The sequence below is a fragment of the Papio anubis genome, chromosome 17 (assembly GCF_008728515.1).
Source record: "Papio anubis isolate 15944 chromosome 17, Panubis1.0, whole genome shotgun sequence".
Taxonomy (NCBI): domain Eukaryota; kingdom Metazoa; phylum Chordata; class Mammalia; order Primates; family Cercopithecidae; genus Papio; species Papio anubis.
Window position 1 is genome coordinate 73,310,100 of NC_044992.1, and position 21,101 is coordinate 73,331,200.

At 55.0% G+C, this 21,101-nt stretch overlaps 1 protein-coding gene across 1 annotated transcript; it reads right to left on the reverse strand.

Moving 5' to 3' along the window:
- Positions 1-914: 914 nt before the first annotated feature.
- On the reverse strand, positions 915-20,702 carry P4HB (prolyl 4-hydroxylase subunit beta). Its single transcript, XM_003913569.4, has 11 exons — positions 20,333-20,702; positions 19,203-19,409; positions 14,434-14,567; positions 14,122-14,259; positions 5,030-5,134; positions 4,726-4,851; positions 4,150-4,350; positions 3,626-3,746; positions 3,315-3,496; positions 2,890-2,976; positions 915-1,847 (listed from the first exon to the last, which is right to left on the reverse strand). Exons 1-11 carry the CDS (start codon positions 20,481-20,483, stop codon positions 1,767-1,769), a joined length of 1,533 nt encoding a protein of 510 aa, XP_003913618.1. The 5' UTR covers positions 20,484-20,702; the 3' UTR covers positions 915-1,766.
- Positions 20,703-21,101: the final 399 nt, after the last annotated feature.

Consider the following 21,101-nt stretch of genomic DNA (forward strand, 5'->3'; position numbering starts at 1 on the left):
CAGCACTTTGGGAGGACGAGGTGGGCGGATCCCAAGGTCAGGGAGATCGAGACCATCCTGGCTAACACGATGAAACCCCGTCTCTACTAAAAATACAAAAAAAAAATAAAGTTGGCTGGGTGTGGTGGTGGGCACCTGTAGTCCCAGCTTCTCGGGAGGCTGAGGCAGGAGAATGGTGTGAACCCAGGAGGTGGAGCTGCAGTGAGCGAGATCGCGCCACTGCACGCACTCCAGCCTGGGTGACAGAGCGAGACTCCGTCTCAAAAAAAAAAAAAAAAAAAAAAGACCAGGAGATTCTTCTTTTTAGAGACAGGGTCTCACTCTGTCACCCAGGCTGGAGTGCAGTGGTGCAATCTCTGCTCACTGCAGTCTTGACCTCCTAGGATCAAGCGATCCTCCTGCCTCAAAAACTCCCGAGTAGCTGGGGCTGTAGGTGCAAACCATGCCCAGCTAATTTCTAGTTTTTCGTAGAGACAGGGTCTCCCCATGTTGCCCCAGCACTGGGATTCCAGGCACGCGTCCCTGCACCCAGTCCAGCCTTTATCATGTGAACGGTTAGTGGTAAGCAGGATACCCTGTTCCTCTCATCCGCCCTTAAAGCCTGAGTCCACCTGATTTCTCGTCACTCCATGGCGGGGATGGGAGGGAACAACCTGGAGTCTGTGAGCATCACGTGGGGCTGGGTGGCTCCACCCATGTCCACATCCAGGGTCCAGAATCACAGAAGCCCCATCACAGTCCAGGTGAAGCAGCCGGCAGGCAGGGAGACGGCGCCTGTTTCTGCATCTGCACCTCGCTCCAGGGGCGCGGCCTCTCAACGCCAGTGACCCCACCAAGGCCTGGCAGATGGCCTTGGCGTCAGCATTCCAGCCCAGCTCCCCAGGCTTGGCGAGATCATAAACCTGAGGCAAGAACAGGTGGTAAAATTTCAACTTTATTTGTCCAATGTGTTCAATTCCAGATTGTGAATTAGAAATGCCTCAAGAACTGTCAACGTCTGATTCAGCTCCAGCATCCTTGGCCACCTCCCCGCCTGGGAGTCAAGGGTCCTGGTTCTGCCTCAAGCAGGCCACAAGCCATGCTGTAGAGAGGCCAGTGGTCACAAGCAATGAGCCCACGACAGGATGTGAAGCCCTGGCTTGAGGGAAGGGGAAGGCCCAGGCCTGTGCTGGGCTCCAGGGCTGGCAGCCACCAGCCCTTCCTCCAGGCATGGGGGACACCCTGACAGGATTTGGAAGTCTCCATTTACCCAAAAAATGCAAGAGCCATGATCAGTCATGGCAACACTGCACGCGGTGCTGAGTGACCGTGTCCAGTCTGGCTCTGTCCCTCCCGCACGGGGGACAAGCTTCTCCAAAGAAGCCTGCCCAAGGTGGAACAAATACCCTGATGTCGAAAAATGTCTAAAAATCCCACAAATGGAATTTTCAAAGAGAGCAGAAACCTCCCGCAGGAGGGAGGCAGCGAGACTCTGAACACTCTAGCGAGCACTCTGGACAGACCCATAAGTACATCACGGTTTCAAGAAACAAGCCCCACCGGGGTGGGCTGCCTGGAGATGGATCCCTTTCCAAAAACCGAAAAGCAGAAGGAAGAGACGGGGGTGAATGGACGGTGTGTGGGGGCGAGGTGTCACTTCAGAAAGGTTCCCTGGGTTTCCGGCGACGCCCTCCTTCAGATGAGGGCCACAGGCTTCAGAGGCGTGCGCTGCTGCTGGGTGTGCAGCCCCGAGAGGTCTCGGCAGCGCCCGGGTCTGGCTTTCCGTCTTACAGTTCATCTTTCACAGCTTTCTGATCATCATCTTCCTCCATGTCTGGCTCCTCTGCTTCTTCCAGGTCCTCGAGATCCTGGGATACAGGAAAAGGTGGGGGACACGTTGGCTGCAACAGCTGAGGCTGCCGGCACCCAGCACCCCACGATGCTCACACTGGGGACCAGCTGGCCACGTTGGACATGGCCACCAGCCACTGGAGCAGCCAACCCTGGTCTTTACGAGATACACGGGGTCTTCCCAGGAAGAGTGAGGCCTGGGGGATTTCTACCTATAGCAGGATGAATCAGAGCCCCCACTGTGTCAGGAACCCTGGGAGTCCCAGCTCAGCCTCGGACCCTTCCACTGGGCATGGCAGGCATATGTGTGCCTCCCAGCTTGGCACCATGGAGCCTACAGAGAGTTCACATCTTGGCAGGGACAACAGCCCCAGCATGATGTTCAGGCAGTCACCGCTGGCGTGACCCTTCTACTTCCAACCCTCAGGCTCTGGCCAGCGACAGACCACAGGCAGAACAAGGGGCCGGCCCTCCGTCCCCCGCCTGGGCAGGGTGTTTCCAGCTCCCACTGTGCACCAGCACTCCCAGCAGGCCCTGCCAGTCTAGACTGACCATGCCCTCATCTCCTTCACCATGGTCAAGCACCCTGCCCCTGCCACATCCTCCCAACACCAGCCCTCCTGCTTCTCCAGCAGAGTCACCACTGCTGCTGGCCACGTGCTGACAGGCAGGACTGAGCTCCCGAGGGCGTCAGACCCATGTCTGCTCCCTTGTGCCCAGGCTCCGCCAGTGGGCTGGGGATGGATATGTGAGTCCAAGTTAGCAGCATGTGAGGAACCGGTGCCATGCGTCTGAAAAGGTTTTCTAAGCAAAATCTGGTTTTTAAAGATGTCTTTGACCTCGCCCCCTAAAGTGCTGGCCAGGGAGAGCTGTTTCAGCAGAGCGCTGGGAGCACATCCCTTGCCCTGCTGGGCAGAGGTGTGGAGCCCCAGAGCCCTGGATGCACAGACGTGCCTCCGACAGCACCGTTCTCATCACAAGTCAAGCCCAAGTGGGCATGTCCCATGGGGCCGCGGGGCTGAATCCCAGAGACCGGCCCAGGGCTGTGACCCCACTCACGTCGTCATCCCCTGCCCCATCCTGGCCACCGCTCTCCAGGAACTTCTTAAAACCATCCAGTGTGCGTTCCCCATTGTAATCGATGACCTGTGGAAGACAGGGATGAGTGCAGGGGCTGGTCCTGGCCCAGAACCAATCTCCCAGCATTGGCTCCTCCTCCCTAGAGAAAGGCAGAGCAGGCCCGGCCCGGTGGCTCACGCCTGGAATCCAGCATTTTGGGAGTTCAAAACCAGCCTAGGCAATATAGTGAGATCCCATCTCTCTCAAAAAAGAAAAAAAGATGGGTGCTTCTGAAGGAGCTCCCACAGCTCTTCTTCCACCCAACTTGCCCCAGGCTCCTTCCAGACAAAGCAGCACCCAGGCTGGCGTGGAGACCATCGCTCTTCCCAGGGCCCGCCCCGGCCCCATCTAGAGGGAAGGCGCACCGTCCTGTCGACGCTGGCAGGAAAGAACTTGAGTGTGGGGAAGCTGTGCACTTTGACGGCCTCCACCTCGTTGGCGGTCGAGTCCATCTTGGCGATAACGATGTTCTCATGGTCCTTGTACGTTTCTCCCAGTTTATCCCAAATGGGAGCCAACTGTTTGCAGTGGCCACACCACGGGGCATCTGAAAAGAAAGCAGTTCTAGGATGTGTCCTGGACCACAAAGTCGCTGGCAGACGCTTCCCCGGGAGTCCGCACACCTCCCGCGTGCCCTGGTGGCACGGACCTGGGAAGCTGAAGGGGCAGCACTTACAGAACTCCACGAAGACGTTCTTGTTCTCGTCAAAAGCCACCTCTTCAAAGTTCTTCCCAACAAGCACCTTGACAGGCTGCTTGTCCCAGTCCTCCGGCAGCTCCTGGCTCATCAGGTGGGGCTGGAGGGCAGGCAGGGCACCGTGAGGGGCGGTACCGCCTGGGGGACCACAGAGCTCCACAACCCTCACCCCTGCCTGGCTGAGGTGCATGGCTGCCCTTGGCATCACCAGGATGGCAGCCGCGGAAGCCAACAGTGCCAAGAATCCAGGAAGAGAAGGCTGAGCCAGTGGGCTGGGCCCAATGAGGAGGCTTCCCTGAGGAGCATCTGGGCCAGCAGTGTCAACAAGAGGGCTCCTACAGGTCCCCAAGGGTGTGACAATAGTGGTCTTCACACGATCTTGGGCTCCGTTCTCTTATCTGAAGACCTTACTTTGAGGACGAAGCCCAGGACACTGAGAGCCCAGACCCCCCAAGGTGGCAGCTGTACCTGGGGGGCAGCCCTGGCCCGGGACGCGCCCGCACCTTGATTTTGCCCTCCAGGAAGCGGTGACAGAACTCTGTGATCCTCTCTGCTGTCAGCTCATCCGATTCGGGCTTGTACTTGGTCATCTCCTCCTCCAGGGTGATGAGGCGCACGGCCGGGCACTCTTCCTTCTTCAGGCCAAAGAACTCGAGGATGCGCTGGTTGTCGGTGTGGTCGCTGTCGATGAAGATGAACAGGATCTGGGGGAGAAAAGGAGGTTGCACAGGTGCGGGAGATGGCTGGCCTCTGCCTCCAGCCCTGACGTCACTCAGACGGTGCGGGAGACGGCTGGCAGGCTAGCCTCTGCCTCCAGCCCTGACTTCGCTTGGAAGCAGATCATGCCCCTGGTGCCTTTCCTCCAACCTGGACTCTGGGGTTGCCCAACCAGACCAGCAGGTGACTGGGAGCAGAGGTCTGGCCTGGCTGGCCCCTCATCTACATCCAGGCTCTCCTGAATCGGGTGCCTGGTCTGGTCCAGGAGGCAGCCTCAGGAAGGCCCCACACTTCTGTCACCTTAGGAAGAGTCGTACTGTTCCCTGGCACCGCCCCACGAGCCACCCGGAGGAGCAGCTCACCTTGCCCTTAAAGCTCTCAGCTGCTGTTTTGAAGTTGCTCAGTTTGCCGTCATAGTCAGACACACTCTTGGGCAGGAACAGCAGGATGTGAGTCTTGATTTCACCTCCAAAAATCTTCGGGGCTGTCTGTGTTATAAACTTAAGTTACTGGGTCTGAGTCACACGCTGTTAACGCAGAATGTTCTCCCAACGGCCTCCAATGCTAGACGCTGGACAGCAGTGGTGACCGGGAGCCTCATGCTACTCCCAACCCACTCCTCCCCATCCCCAGCCTGGGGGCTGCATGGCAGCAAGGGAGCCGCACCTGCTCAGTGAACTCGATGACAAGGGGCAGCTGGTTGTATTTGATAAAGTCCAGCAGGTTCTCCTTGGTGACCTCCCCTTCAAAGTTGTTCCGGCCTTCATCAAACTGTGGACAGAAAGGGGGCCCTGACTGAGCACTGCTGCCAGGAGCACAGCCCCCGGGCCCGCATCTCCCTGGATGTGGGAAGTCACAACAGCCAGCAGCCCTGCCCTCCTGTGGCGTTTCGAGCCACAGATCCCAGCAATGGGTATAGGACATGACTGTTCCCTGACAGCCAGACTGGCTCTGGCCACGGCCTTATGGCTGCCAGTGAATTCAACAGCTGGTTTTACATCCACAACTTGAGCCTGGTGCATGTGGTTCCAGCAACCCTTGAAGTGTGGCCCATCCCCAGGGCCCCCAACCCTTTCAGGGCACCCATGTGGTCAAAGCTATTTTCTTTTTTTTTTTTTTTTTAAGACGGAGTCTCGCTCTGTCACCCAGGCTGGAGTGCAGTGGCCAGATCTCCGCTCACTGCAAGCTCTGTCTCCCGGGTTTACGCCATTCTCCTGCCTCAGCCTCCCGAGGAGCTGGGACTATAGGCGCCCACCACCTCACCCAGCTAGTTTTTTTTGTGTTTTTTAGTAGAGTTGGGGTTTCACCGTGTTAGCCAGGATGGTCTCAATCTCCTGACCTCGTGATCTGTCCGTCTCGGCCTCCCAAAGTGCTGGGATTACAGGCTTGAGCCACTGCGCCCGGCCCAAAGCTATTTTCTTTTGTATTTATTTATTTATTTATTTATTTATTTATTTTTTTGAGACGGAGTCTCGCTCTGTCACCCAGGCTGGAGTACAGTGGCCGGATCTCAGCTCACTGCAAGCTCTGTCTCCCAGGTTTTATGCCATTCTCCTGCCTCAGCCTCCCGAGTAGCTGGGACTACAGAAGCCGCCACCTGCATCCGGCTAGTTTTTTGTATTTTAGTAGAGGGGTTTCACCGTGTTAGCCAGGATGGTCTCGATCTCCTGACCTGCGTGATCCGCCCGTCTCGGCCTCCCAAAGAGATGCTGGGATTACGGGCTTGAGCCACAGCGCCGAGCCTTGTGTTGTGCGAGTCAGAGTCTCACTCTGTTGCCCAGGCTGGAGTGCAGTGGCTTGCGATCTTGTCCACCTGCAACCTCCGCCTCCCGGGTTCAAGTGATTCTCCTGCCTTAGCCTCCCGAGTAGCTGAGACTACAGAAGCCCGCCACCACGCCCGGCTCATTTTTTTTTTTTTTTTGTATTTTTAGTAGAGATGGAGTATTTTAATAGATAGTTTCACCATGTTGGCCACGAAGGTCTCGATCTCTTGACCTCATGATCCACCTGCCTTGGCCTCCCAAAGTGCTGGGATTACAGGCGTGAGCCACTGAGCCCCACCAGTCAAAGCTGTTTTCACACTCACACTTCCCTAGCCTTTGCACTCTCCCGCTCACGTGCTGCGGCACAGATCCACAGAGGCTGCTGGCTGTGTGGTGTCGCAACAGCGGGAGGGCGGGAGAGGAGGATCCTGCTGGAGGAATCTAAAACACCACTTAGCAGTAAATTGTTTTTGTCTGGGAAAAATTAGTTTCCATAAAGGTGTGATTTATGATAACATGTAATGGGATGATTATTCTTTTAAATTAACTTGGCCACAGTGGCTCACGCCTGTTAAGTCCAGCATTTTGGGAGGCCAAGATGGGTGGACTGCTTGAGGCCAGGAGTTCGAGACCAGCCTGGCCAACATGGTGAAACTCCATCTCTACTAAAAATACAAAAATAAGCTGGGCGTGGTGGTGGGCACCTGTAATCTCAGGTACTTGGGAGGCTGAGGCAGGAGAATGGCTTGAATCCGGGAGGCGGAGATTGCGGTGAGCTGAGATCGCACCACTGCACCCCAGCCTGGGCAACAAGAGCAAAACTGTCTCAAAAAAAAAAAAGGGCCGGGTGCAGTGGCTCACACCTGTAATCCTAGAAGTTTAGGAGGCTGAGGCAGGTGGATCACTTGAGTTCACGAGTTTGAGACCAGCCTGGCCAACATGGTGAAACCCCTACTCTACCAAAAATACAAAAAATTAGCTGGGTGTGGTGGTGCGCACCCATAATCCCAGCTGCTTGGGAGACTGAGGCAGGAGAATCACTTGAACCCAGGAGGTGGAGACTGCAGTGAGCCAAGATCGTGCCACTGCACTCCAGCCTGGGCAACAGAGTAAGACACTGTCTCAAAAAAAAAAAAATACGGCCGGGCGCAGTGGCTCAAGTCTGTAATCCCAGCACTTTGGGAGGCCGAGACGGGCGGATGATGAGGTCAGGAGAGCGAGACCATCTAGGCCAACACGTTGAAACCCCGTCTCTACTAAAAAATACAAAAAACTAGCCGGGCGAGGTAGCGGGCGCCTGTAGTCACAGCTACTCGAGAGGCGGAGCTTGCAGTGAGCTGAGATCCAGCCACTGCACTCCAGCCTGGGCGACAGAGCGAGACTCCGTCTCAAACAAACAAACAAACAAACAAACAAACAGAAACAAAAATCAGTTGGGTGTGGTGACACCTGCCTGTAATCCTAGCTACTCGGGAAGCTGACGCAGGAGGACTGCTTGAGCCTGGTAGGTAGACATTGCAGTGAGATCGCACCACTGCACTCTAGTCTGAGTGACAAGAGTGAAACAGGCGGGGCGTGGTGGCTCACGCCTGTAATCCTAGTACTTTGGGAGGCTGAGAGGATCACCTGAAGCCAGGAGTTTCAGAGCAGCCTAGTGCAACATGGTGAAAGCCCGTCTTTACTAAAAATACAAAAATTAGCCGGGCATGGTGGCGGGTGCCTGTAATCCCAGCTATTTGGGAGGCTGAGAGGCGGAGGATGCAGTGAGCCAAGATCGCGCCACTGCATTTGAGCCTGGCAACAGAGTGAGACCCTGTCTCAAAAAATAAAAAATAAATTAAATAAATAAAGAAATAAAATAGAAGAAACAAAAACATTTTTTACATTCTTAGTTCTAGTTTCTAATACAACAGATCCTGAAAGGCACAATCCACATGCCCGTAAGGCTCTGGCGATCCCTAATAATGTGAGGCAGCTTCAGGGAGTCCTCAGGCCACAAGATGGAGAGGCTGTGGCGGCCCAACCACGAGGGGTCAGTCTGCAGCTGAGGATGCGGCCTCGGCTCAGGCTCAGAGAGGTGCTCCTGGGCTGAGGCTCTTCAAGTGAGAATTTTGGGTGAGCCTTCCATCATTCCCTCTGAACTACATTTTTATTTTAAAAATTTATTTTATTTTTTTTATTTTTTGAGATGGAGTTTTGTTCTTGTCACCCAGGCTAGAGTGCAACGGCGTGATCTTGGCTCACTGCAACCTCCACCTCCTTAGTTCCAGCGATTCTCCTTGCCTCAGCCTCCCGAGTAGCTGGGATTATAGGCATGTGCCACCATGCCTGGCTAATTTTTGTAGTTTCAGTAGAGACAGGGTTTCACCATGTTGGCCAGGGTGGTCTCGAACTCCTGACCCCAGGTGATCCACTTGCCTTGGCCTCCCAAAGTGCTGGGATTACAGGCGTGAGCCACTGAGCCTGGCCCAAATTTTTTTTTTTTTTTGAGATGGAGTTTCACTCTTGTTGCCCAGGCTGGAGTGCAGTGGCAGGATCTTGGCTCACTGCAACCTCTGCCTCCCGGGTTAAAGCAATTCTCCTGCCTCAGCCTCCCAAGTAGCTGGGATTACAGGTGTGTGCCACCACACCTGGCTAATTTTGTATTTTTAGTAGAGACGACGTTCCTCCATGTTGGTCAGGCTGGTCTTGAACTCCCAACCTCAGGTGATCCGCCTGCCTCGGCCTCCCAAAGTGCTGGAATTACAGGTGTGAGCCACCGCACCTGGCCCGAACGACTTTTTAAAAATTTTATTTATTTATTTAGAGATGGAGTTTCACTCTTGTTGCCCTGGCTGGAGTGCAATGGCATGTTCTCGATCTTGCCTCATTGCAACCTCCGCCTCCCAGGTTCAAGTAATTCTCCTGCCTCAGCTTCCCAAGTTGTTGGGATTATAGGCAAATCTTGTATTTTTATTAGAGATGGGGTTTCTCCATGTTGGTCAGGCTGTTCTCAAACTCCCGACCTCAAGTGATCCGCCTGCCTCGGCCTCCCAAAGTGCTAGGATTACAGGCATGAGCCACCACATCCAGCTAAAAAAATTTATTTTACTTTTATTTTTTGTAGAGACGGTCTTACCATGTTGCTGAGGCTGGTCTCGGACTCCTGGCCTCAAGCAATCCTCTTGCCTTGGCCTCCCCGAGTGCTGGGATCACAGGTCTGAGCCACCAAGCCTGGTACCCTCCCCTCATTTGAAAGAGTCTTGCTCTGTCGCCCAGGCTGGAGTGCAGTGGCGCAATCTCAGCTCACTGCAAGCTCCACCTCCTGGGTTCATGCCATTCTCCTGCCTCAGCCTCCCGAGTAGCTGGGATTACAGGCGCCCGCCACCACACCCGGCTAATTTTTGTATTTTTAGTAGAGATGGGGTTTCACCGTGTTAGCCAGGATGGTCTCGATCTCCTGACCACCTCGTGATCTACCGCCTCGGGCTCCCAAAGTGCTGGAATTACAGGTGTGAACCACCGCGTCCGGCCCCCTCGAACTTCTTTTTTTTTTTGAGACGGAGTCTGGCTCTGTTGCCCAGGCTGGAGTGCAGTGGCCAGATCTCAGCTCACTGCAAGCCCCGCCTCCCGGGTTCACGCCATTCTCCTGCCTCTGCCTCCCGAGTAGCTGGGACTACAGGCGCCCGCCACCTCGCCCGGCTAATTTTTTTTGTATTTTAGTAGAGACGGGGTTTCACTGTGTTAGCCAGGATGGTCTCGATCTCCTGAACTCGTGATCCGCCCGTCTCGGCCTCCCAAAGTGCTGGGATTACAGGCTTGAGCCACCGCGCCCGGCCTTCCCCTCGAACTTCTTAAATGAGACTTGGGGAAATGAATCACTCATCCTTTCTTACTGGCCATTTCTCCTTATGCGTCCTCAGAGTAACTTCGAAACCAGGTGCCATTTCCTGCTCTTGTGCACGCTGTGCCCAGGTCACCCTGACTGGGCCTGACCACCAAAGAGCTGATACTAAACCAGGCCAGGAGCACCAGTCACCCCTGCCCAAGCCCGAGGGGCAGAGACTTCCAAGCCTGCTACATCTTCCCCAGAGGGGCAAAGGTGGATAAAAAGAGGCAGAAAAGCCAAGGTCAGGAGGCCCTTGGAGGGAATCCTTTGGAACACGAGCTGCTGATCACAGCCGGGCTCCCAGTGGCACTGGTGGGCTCGCACTCTGCCCAGGAGTAACGCTGGGCTGCAACTGCAGGCAAACAGAAAATCCCCCCCAGCCCTGCAGAACGTCTCCGGCTCCCTCCAGAGTGTCAGGTGCTGCCTACATCATCTCAAGCCAAGAAGCCAGGAGGAGACACTGCCGCAGCTGTCCCAAGGCTGCCATCGTTTCAGCAGAGATGCCACATCACACTCGATCATGGTCTACTGTGGTAAGGGAAACTGGTCCCCTTAGCAGGGCACAGCAGCAGGAGGCCAGCCCTGCCAGGCCAAAGTGACAAACAACACAGAAAGGCCCAACGCAGGCCAGGTGATGTAGCTCACACCTGTAATCCCAATGTTTTGGCAGGCTGAGATAGGAGGATTGCTTGAGCTCAGAAGTTTGAGACCAGCCTGGACAACACGGTGAAACCCCATTTCTTTTTTTTTTTTTTTTTTTTTGAGACGGAGTCTGGCTCTGTCACCCGGGCTGGAGTGCAGTGGCCGGATCTCAGCTCACTGCAAGCTCCGCCTCCCGGGTTTACGCCATTCTCCTGCCTCAGCCTCCCGAGTAGCTGGGACTACAGGCGCCCGCCGCCTCGCCCGGCTAGTTTTTTGTATTTTTTTAGTAGAGACGGGGTTTCACCGTGTTCGCCAGGATGGTCTCGATCTCCTGACCTCGTGATCCGCCCGTCTCGGCCTCCCAAAGTGCTGGGATTACAGGCTTGAGCCACCGCGCCCGGCCTGAAACCCCATTTCTACAAAAATATTAAAAAATAGCCAGGTGCGGTGGCGCACACCTGTGGTCCCAGCTACTCAGCAGGCTGAGGTGGGAGGATTGCTTGAGCCCAGGAGGTCGAAGCTGCAGTGAACTGTGATTGTACCACCACACTCCAGCCTGGTAACAGAGCAAGACCCTTTCTCAAACAACAACAGGCCCAGTGCTGCCGGCTGGTGGAGAAGACAAAACGAAATATCAGCTCTCACACCCATGGTCCCAGTGACCAGCGGCCCCCGCAGAGGCTTTCCTGGGCTGCAGTGCCCACTAGGGAAGGAAGGGAAGAGCAGGCAAGAGCGGGCCACACAAGAGCACCTGACTCAGCCAGGCTGCCCACTGTGGCCACTGAACACACAGGAAGACCTCACTCACTTTGAGGGATGGAAGTTAATAGCCTGGAGGAAAAGGAACAAGTTGGACTCATCCTCTCACCTGTGGGGCGAGCTCTGACTTCTAGCGCAGCCTCTACTGTGTGCACAGCACAGGGGGCCGGGCTTCTGCCTGCAACCACCACATTCACCATCACAGACACCTGGGCCACCTTCGGTGGGCAAGAAAGCACCACCCACCAACTGGCATCAGACCCAAGTGGGGTTGTCTGTGCCCAGCTCTAGTGGACTCCAGAGAATCGAGGCAGAATGTTAACCTGTGGGGAGCCCACATGGATGGCCACGTGTGAGCCCTGGCAGGCAAAAGCAACAAAACTGCCCTCCTGCCTTCGCGGACACATGACCACCAAACTGTCCACAGAGTCCAAACGGCCACTCCAGACATCCAGGGCACTGAAGGAGCTGTGGGCTGTGTGACAAAACAGGGTTCGCAAGTTTCATGGGCCCTGGAGAAAGTCTCCCCCAGAACCCGAGTTTCAAGACAAGACTCGGAACCTTCTCTTGTTTTTTTTTTTTTTGAGACGGAGTTTCGCTCTTGTTGCCCAGGCTGGAGTGCAATGGCATGATCTTGGCTCACTGCAACCTCTGCCTCCCGGGTTCAAGCAATTCTCCTGCCTAAGCCTCCCGGGTAGCTGGGATTACAGGCGTGTGCCACCATGCCCGGCTAATTTTGTATTTTTAGTTGAGATGGGGTTTCTCCATGTTGGTCAGGCTGGTTTTGAACTCCCGACCTCAGGTGATTTGCCCACCTCGGCCTCCTAAAGTGCTGGGATTACAGGTGTGAGCCACCGCACCCGGCCTGGAATCTTCTAATAAAAGCTCTAAAAAGACCTTTGCTTCCCTCAACTTTATCCAACACCACACTGGCTTTTTCTAGTTAGATGTTTAGTTTCCTGGGCACCCTGCAGTGGTGACTGTGTCATTTAGAAAAACCCTCTTCCTTTCAGGAACGTCAGGAAAACGTCTCCTGGTGAAGAGCATCTACTGTCTTGAGTTATCTTGAGGAAGTGGCTGCAAAAACAGCTAAGTGACAAGAACAAGGACATGGAAACAAGCCGTCCTGACCCACCCACACCACACTCCAGGAAGGCTCCACCCTCCCTCCTACCCGGTCCCAGGGAGTGCTGGATGCTCAGTGCTGACTACAGAAAGTGAACGGGTTGGTGGCTCACGCCTGTAATCCCAGAACTTTGGGAGGCCGAGGCGGGTGGATCATGAGGTCAGGAGATCAAGACTATCCTGGCTAACATGGTGAAACTCCATCTCTACTAAAAATACAAAAAATTTAGCTGGGCTTGGTGGCGGGCGCCTGAAGTCCCAGCTACTCGGGAGGCTGAGGCAGGAGAATGGCAGGACCCGGGAGGCGGAGCTTGCAGTGAGCCGAGATCACACCACTCACTCCAGCCTGGGCGACAGAGTGAGACTCTGTCTCAAAAAAAGAAAAAGAAGGCCGGGCGCAGTGGCTCACGCCTGTAATCCCAGCACTTTGGGAGGCTGAGGCGGGTGGATCACGAGGTCAGGAGATGGAGACCATCCTGGCTAACACAGTGAAACCCCTTCTCTACCAAAAATATGAAAAAATTAGCCAGGCGTGGTGGCGGGCGCCTGTAGTTCCAGCTACTCAGGAGGGTGAGGTTAGAGGATCACTTGAGCCTGGGAAGCACAAGTTGCCGTGAGCTGAGATTGCACCACTGCGCTCCAGCCTGGGTGGCAGAGTGAGAAACCCTATCTCAAAAAAAAGGGCAGCCAGGCGCGGTGGCTCACGCCTGTTACCCCAGCACTTTAAGAGGCTGAGGTGGGTCGATCACCTGAGGTCAGGAGTTCAAGACCAGTCTGACCAACATGGAGAAACCCTGTGTCTACTAAAAATACAAAATTAGCCAGGCATGGTGGTGCATGCCTATAATCCCAGCTACTAGGGAGGCTGAGGCAAGAGAATCGCTTGAAGCCAGGAGGCGGAGGTTGTGGTGAGCTGAGATCGTGCCATTGCACTCCAGCCTGGGCAAAAAGAGCAAAACTCCATCTCAAAAAAAAAAAAAAAAAAAAAAAGGGCAAATGGGGCTGGGTGTAGTGGTTCATGCCTGTAATCCCAGCACTTTGGGAGGCTGAGGCAGGCAGATCATGAAGTCAAGAGATTAAGACCATCCTGGCCAACATGGTGAAACCTCATCTCTATTAAAACAAAAATTAGCTGGGCATGGTGCACACCTGTGGTCCCAGCTACTTGGGAGGCTGAGGCAGGAGGATCGCTTGAACCCAGGAAGTGGAGGTTGCAGTGAGCCGAGATTGCACCACTGCACTCCAGCCTGACAACAGAGCAAGACACCGTCTCAAAATAATAAATAAATAAATAAACAAGGTAAATGTTGTTACATGTTTTATCCTAAATGGGAAAAAAAAAACCAAAAAAAAAAAACCTAACAGTCAAAAGCAGCTCTTCTGGGATGGCTGTGGCAGGAGAGTGGCCAGAGGGCCCACAGCTGAATGCAAAGGCCACAGGTGTCAGTGCTGCCTACAACCCAACTTGGCAAAGCTGCAGAACATACCTATTGGGCCAAAGGTGCCAGGAGCAAGGTTCCCTTAATGATAAGGAGAGCAACGCCACCCTCTGCAGACCAACCCCGGAAAGAACCCGGGCAGAGCTGCCTGGGCCCACTCACCTTCTTAAAGAGGACAACCCCATCTTTGTCGAGCTGGTATTTGGAGAACACGTCACTGTTGGAAGTGATCCCAAATGGTATGTCATCGATGGCCTCTGCTGCCTGCAAGAACTGCTTGGCAGAGTCGGACTCCACGTCCTGAACGAGGGAAAAGCAGAGGTAGTCACAAGCCCACAGCACCAAGCAGTAGGGGCAGACCCTGTAATGCCTGGGCCCGGGGGGGACACATGCAGAACTGCCAGCCGCAGCCGTGGACCCCTCCTCAATGGATGACAGAAAAAAGAAAGACTGGAATGACGCTCTGGTCTCTACCTTGAAGAAGCCGATGACAGCCACCTCGCTGGACTCCACCAAGGACTCTGCAGCTGCGCCGTCAGGCAGGGTGGTGGCAGCCGGGCCCGTGCGCTTCTTCAGCCAGTTCACGATGTCATCAGCCTCTCTGCCAGCTAACCCCAAACAAATGTAGGTTCCACTCTCAAACAGGGAGTGCCGCCTGCCCTGCCGGGCCTGTTCCTGTCTCTACTCTCTGCCAGCCAGGTTGAGGACACCTGACTCACCCTAAGCAAGATGTCTCCCACCACAGAAGAGGTCTGGTGTCATCGGCCCGCCTCCTAAACCCCAGTGTATATGAGACTGTGGTTGTGTTTATGGCGAGTGGGGAGGAAAGAGGATGATTCTATGAATAACAGGATCACAAACTCATTTTTTTCCTCTGATCTCTCGGCATTTTGTTTTCTCTTTTGACACAGGGGCTCACTCTGTTACCCAGCTGAAGGCAGGATCTTGGCTCACTGCAGCCTCCACCCAGTGGGCTCAAGCAATCTTCCCAACCTCAGCCTCTCAAGTAGCTGGGGTACAGGTGCACGCTATGATACCCAGCTCATTTTTGTATTTATTGTAGAGACGGGGTTTTGCCATGTTGCCCAGGCTGGTCTTTAACTCCCGTGCTCAAGCACTTTGCTCACCACGACTTCCCAAAGTGCTGAGATTATACGCATGAGCCACCAATCCCAACCTTTTTTTTTTGGAAGATAGGGTCTTGCTCCGTCACCCAGGTTAGAGTGCAGTGGCATGATCATGGCTCACTGCGACCTCGAACTTCTGGGCTCAAGCAATCTTCCCACCTCAGGCTCCCAAGTAGCAGGGACCACAGGCATGTGCCCCCATACCCAGCTAACTTTTTTTTTTTTTTTTTTTTTGAGACAGTTTCGCTCTTGTTGCCCAGGTTGGAGTGCAATAGTGCAATCTCGGCTCACTGCAACCTCCACCACCGGGTTCGAGCAATTCTCCTGCCGGAGCCTCCCAAGTAGCTGGGGATTATAGGTGCCCACCACCACACCCGGCTAATTTTTAGTAGAGACAGGGTTCCCCATGTTGGCCAGGCTGGTCTCACTCCTGACCTCAGGTGATGCACCTGCCTCGGTCTCCCAAAGTGCTGGGATTACAGAGGTGAGCCACTGCACCCGACAAATTTTTCTTTTTCTTCTTTTTTTTGAGACAGAATCTACCTCTGTCGCCCAGGCTGGAGAGTACAGTGGCACGACCCTGGCTCACTGTAACCTCCTCCCCCCAGATTTAAGTGATTCTCCTACCTCAGCCTCCCAAGTAGCTGGTATTACAGGAGCCCGCCACCACGCCCAGCTAATTTTTGTATTTTTAGTAGAGGCGGGGTTTCACTGTGTTGGCCAGGCTGGTCTTGAACTCCTGACCTTGTGATCCGCCTGCCTCGTCCTCCCAAAGTGCTGGGATTATGTGCGTGAGCCACCGTGCCTGGCCAATTTTTCTATTTTTTGTAGAGATGGGGTTTTGCCATGTTGCCCAGGCTGGTCTCAAACTCCTGGGATCAAGCAATCCACCCACCTCGGCCTCCCAGTGCTAGGATTACCGGGATGAGCCACTGTGCCCAGCCCCAGCTAATTTTTTTCTTTTTTTTTGAGACAGAGTCTTGCTCTGTCACCCAGGCTGGAGTGCAGTGGCGCAATCTTGGCTCACTGCAAGCTCCGCCTCCTCAGCCTCCCCAGTAACTGGGACTACAGGCGCCCACCACCACGTCCGGCTCATTTTTTGTATTTTTAGTAGAGACGGGGTTTCACCATATTAGCTGGGATGGTCTTGATCTCCTGATCTCATGATCTGCCTACCTCAGCCTCCCAAAGTGCTGGGATTACAGGCGTGAGCCACTGTACCTGGCCTGCCCCAGCTAATTTTTCTATTTTTTGTACACAGGGTTTCACCATGTTGCCCAGGCTGGTCCTCTGCATTTTTTTTTTTTTTTTTTTTTTGAGACGGAGTCTCGCTCTGCCGCCCAGGCTGGAGTGCTGTGACCGGATCTCAGCTCACTGCAAGCTCCGCCTCCCGGGTTCCCACCATTCTCCTGCCTCAGCCTCCCGAGTAGCTGGGACTACAGGCGCCCGCCACCGCGCCCGGCTAGTTTTTTGTATTTTTTAGTAGAGACGGGGTTTCACTGTGTTAGCCAGGATGGTCTCGATCTCCTGACCTCGTGATCCGCCCGTCTCGGCCTCCCAAAGGGTCCTCTGCATTTTTAAAATTTTATTTTAATTAATTAATTAATTAATTAATTAATTTTTTTGAGACGGAGTCTTGCTGTGTGGCCCAGGCTGGAGTGCAGTGGCACGATCTCGGCTCACTGCAAGCTCCACCTCCCGGGTTCACGCTATTCTCCCGCCTCAGCCTCTGAGTAGCTAGGACTACAGGCGCCCGCCACCACGCCCAGCTAGTTTTTTATATTTTTAGTAGAGACGGGGTTTCACCATGTTAGCCAGGATGGTCTCGATCTCCTGACCTTGTGATCCACCCGCCTCGGCCTCCCAAAGTGCTGGGATTACAGGCTTGAGCCACCGCGCCCGGCCTAAAATTTTATTTTTTGAGACGAAGTCTTACCCTGTCGCCCAGGCTAGAGTGCAGTGGCACGATGTCAGCTCACTGCAACCTCCATCTCCCGCGTTCAAGTGATTCTCCTGTATCAGCCTCCTGAGTAGCTAGGATTACAGGCGTGCACCACCACGCCTGGCTAATTTTTGTATTTTTAGTAGAGATGGGGTTTCACCATATTGGCCAGGCTGGTCTCGAACTCCTGACCTCAGGGGATCCACCCAGCTCAGCCTCCCAAAGTGCTGGGATTACAGGCATAAGCCACCGCGCCCAACCTGCTCTGCATTTTCTAAATTTTCTTTGACATGTACGTTAATCAAACACACATGTTCTCACCCAGGAGTCTGACACGAGGCCTCATCTTAGAGAGGTGGTCAGTAACTCAAAACTCAGCGCCAGTTTTTCTACCTGTGGGAACAGGCTGACACCTAACTCCCGCCTCCTAACTTATCCCAGGCATTTCAGAAGTTCTCGCCAATGGCCCACTCTACGTGTCTCCCAGACTAGGAAGATGACACACTTTATGCCACCAAAGGCAATCAAACGACAGAGAAGAAACCTACTCCTCCTGGGAGACTGAGGCTAAGGAATGCTGACCCTTTCCCTCTTAGAACTTGACTCCCTGGTCCGAACGGGGAAAACCCCATTCAGATGTAGAAGGATTCTGCCAGTGCTAACAAGACGGTCACCAGTGACAAGTGGATTTAGGAGTGCTCATCTCATCTGCAAACCTGAGTGTTAGTGACAGAACCACGGTGACTTTGCACAGAGCACTTCCCATTCTAAAAGTCAACATGTGTAAAAACTGGGAACATCAATCACGCCTGTAATCCCAGCACTTCAGGAGGCTGAGGCAGGCGGATCACAAGGTCAAGAGACCGAGACCATCCTGGCCAACATGGTGAAACCCCATCTCTCCTAAAAATACAAAAATTAGGCCAGACACGGTGGGTCACGCCTGTAATCCCAGCACTTCGGGATGCCGAGGCGGGCAGATCACGAGGTCAAGAGATTGAGACCATCCTGGCCAACATGGTGAAACCCCATCTCTCCTAAAAATACAAAAATTAGGCCGGACGCAGTGGCTCACGCCTGTAATCCCAACACTTCAGGAGGCCGAGGCGGGAAGATCAAGAGGTCAAGAGATTGAGACCATCCTGGCCAACATGGTGAAATCCCATCTCTACTAAAAATACAAAGATTATCCAGGCTTGATGGTATGCACCTGTAGCCCCAGCTACTCAAGAAGTTGAGGCAGGAAAGTCACTTGTACCTGGGAAGCGGAGGTTGCAGTGAGCAGAGATCACACAGCACTCCAGCCTGGTGACAGAGCGAGACTGTCTCAAACAAAAAAAAAAAATAAAAATAAAAGAAAAAAAAGAGAGAACATCAAAACAGTCAAGTGAGAGGCAACCACAGAGTTTGCTGCCACTAGAACAGGACAGGGCACACCTGCTTAAGAGGACAACTCTGCTAACACTAGAATGAACTGCTTTCGGGCCACCCATCATGTGCATCTGACGTGCCACAGAACTGGTTTTACAGATGAGTCTTCTTTTGCCACAGTCACTGATTTGGCTACACAGGGGCTCGGCCTCCACGAAAGCAGCTTCAGAGGTGGCAGATGAGCAGCTGAGGGCCTGTGCTACAGACAGAGCCGGGTGGGCTTGGATTCGAGGTCTGCGACCGACAGGCGCAATGCTGTTACTCAGCTGCTCTAAGCCTCAGCCCTTTGTCTGGGAAAGGCTTGCCTCACAGAGAGGTTGCAAGGAGAAATCACGCAAGCACATGGCGCGGCAGCTGGCACGCTGCAAACAATAGCTAGCAGGTGTCACCCCAAGAGCTACAGCTGCGCTGCTGCTCCTAGGAAGAGGGGCAGCACAGAGCCCATGTGGCCAGAACGGCACCAGTCTCCTCTCCTCGCTAGTCAGTCTCCAGACAGACCTCAGTCAGCCGACCCCAGAGTGGCACCAGACAAGACAGGTTCTCCACTCGAAGGTTCTTCCAGGATGAAAACTTTCTTCACAGGACCCTCAGGACACAACGAGGAGAACCCGGCCTGAGGAACGGGATCCCGCCAAGCCTCTGGAACCCGGCCTCCCCACCGCTCAGACTACCGCCTGTGCCTTTCCAAGCAGGCAGACCAGTCCCTCTCTAAAGACAGTTCAAGGGCAGTGCCACAGCCACACCTGTATATTCCTTGGGGGAAGCCGTGTCTCCGTTCCTGAAGAACTTGATGGTGGGATAGCCGCGCACGCCATACTGCTGGGCCAGGTCAGACTCCTCTGTGGCGTCCACCTTGGCCAACCTGATCTCGGAACCTTCTGCCTTCAGCTTCCCAGCGGCTTTGGCATACTCAGGGGCCAGAGCCTTGCAGTGGCCACACCAAGGGGCATCTGGAAGCGGAAATGAGATGCTAGAAAGCAGCCTTGATTTCTCGGCACTGCTTCCCTTTCTCCTCTGGCACTTCCCTTCATAAAAACCTTATCTACTCACCAAGATAACCCCTCCTAACGCACAAGGCTGAGCTGATAGCCTGGTGCTCTTGGGCAATATCAGGACAGAGGCCGTGAACGACAGACCAACCACTACCAACCAACACCAGCGCCCACTCTGCTATGTCACCGTCAGCACAGGAAGACAAGCCTCTCAATGGTTGCTGACTTCTTATTACCTGTAGGCAACCAAGGCAAGGGTCTCCCTAGAATTTCCCTTTAAGAGTACAGACAAAAGTGAAGACGTGAACGTGGCGGCCTGTACCAGCACTGGCTGTGAGTATGGGATGTACATCCGTGCACACAGGCCGAGTTGCTTAGAGTGCGGGAACAACACGATCTGTCAACAAAGTTAGCAACTGTGTCCGGTACAAGATTCCCACCCCAGGGACAGAGCTCAAATCCTTATGGACGTGAGGAAGGCTTCGGATTCTCGTCCGAGACACCATCGGAATGACTACTGTGGCAAGGTGAAGGTGGGGTGGGCAGGAGCGGGGCGCCTTCCGGGTCGGCCCCCGGGGAAGACTCGGCAGGGCTGGACCCTGGCTTGCTTTGCTGGCTCACACAGGTCGATCCTGTTCTTCTCGCACTAACAGGAAGATACTGCCGTGCGCAGGGCGCGTACCTGGACGGCCCCTCGGCTCCCAGCCAGGCTCTCATCCCCGAGAAACCCCGGACACGGCCCCCAAGGCGGCCAAGAAGGGCGCCCTTCAGTCCCGGGCGCGCCGAGGATCCCGACCCCGGGGGCGGCCGGGCCGTGCCTGCGTCCCAGAGCTTGGCCCGACGGCCCCGAGCCCCGCCCGCCCGCCAGGCCCGGCGCTCACAGAACTCCACCAGCAGGTACTTGTGGGCCGCCAGCGCCTCCGCAAAGTTGCTTTTCCGCAGCACCAGGACGTGGTCCTCCTCCTCGGGGGCGTCGGCGTACACCCGGGCGGCCGCGGCCACGGCCAGGCACAGCAGAGCGCGGCGCAGCATGTCGCACACGGAGCAGGCGGGGCGCTTCGGTTAGCGCCGCCAGGACAGCGGGGGCGACGAGAGCGCGCGCCGGTCCCGGCCTCGCCTTTATAAATCCTGGGTCCGGGGCGCGCCTGCCCCCCTGCCCGCGCGCGCTGGCTGCGGCGCGCACGCGCCCCTGGGCCCGCCTTCGATTGGCCGGCGGACTTCGAGGCTCGTCTTTGCCGCTCTCGGATTGGACACTCACACTAGGCCCGGCCCCGGATTCGGAAACGCTCCTGAGGCCTCCCTGGCCTTCGCCCGGGATTGGCCGAGGACCTCGCGCTCGCTGTCTTTCTTAGCCTTTCATTGGCTGCCGACGAGAACTTTTTCTGCCTTGGCTTCTAACTGGTGGCTTTCTCCCACACCTTCTACGGGTCTGGAATGGCTGCCACTTTCGGTAGCCGGAGCTCTGCGCCTCCTGATTGGCCAAGGGATGCGCGCACTCTGCGCGTTCCTTCGTCGAACGTGGCAGTGGGGCGGAGTTCCCAGTCTAGGGGCGGAGCTGCGGCTGCGCCTCCGAAACCCCTCGTGTTGCATTCTGACTGGACCGCGTACCCAACTGGCACGCCCCCTGGACCCCGGGCCGGAAGCTGGGGT

Coding starts and splice junctions, on each gene's coding strand:
- P4HB (XM_003913569.4), bottom strand. CDS start 20,483: ATGCTGCGCCGCGCTCTGCTGTGCCTGGCCGTGGCCGCGGCCGCCCGG. Junction 14,260..14,433: donor CTGTCATCGGCTTCTTCAAG/GTAGAGACCAGA, acceptor TCCCTCGTTCAG/GACGTGGAGTCCGACTCTGC. Junction 3,497..3,625: donor GAACGTCTTCGTGGAGTTCT/GTAAGTGCTGCC, acceptor CTTTCTTTTCAG/ATGCCCCGTGGTGTGGCCAC.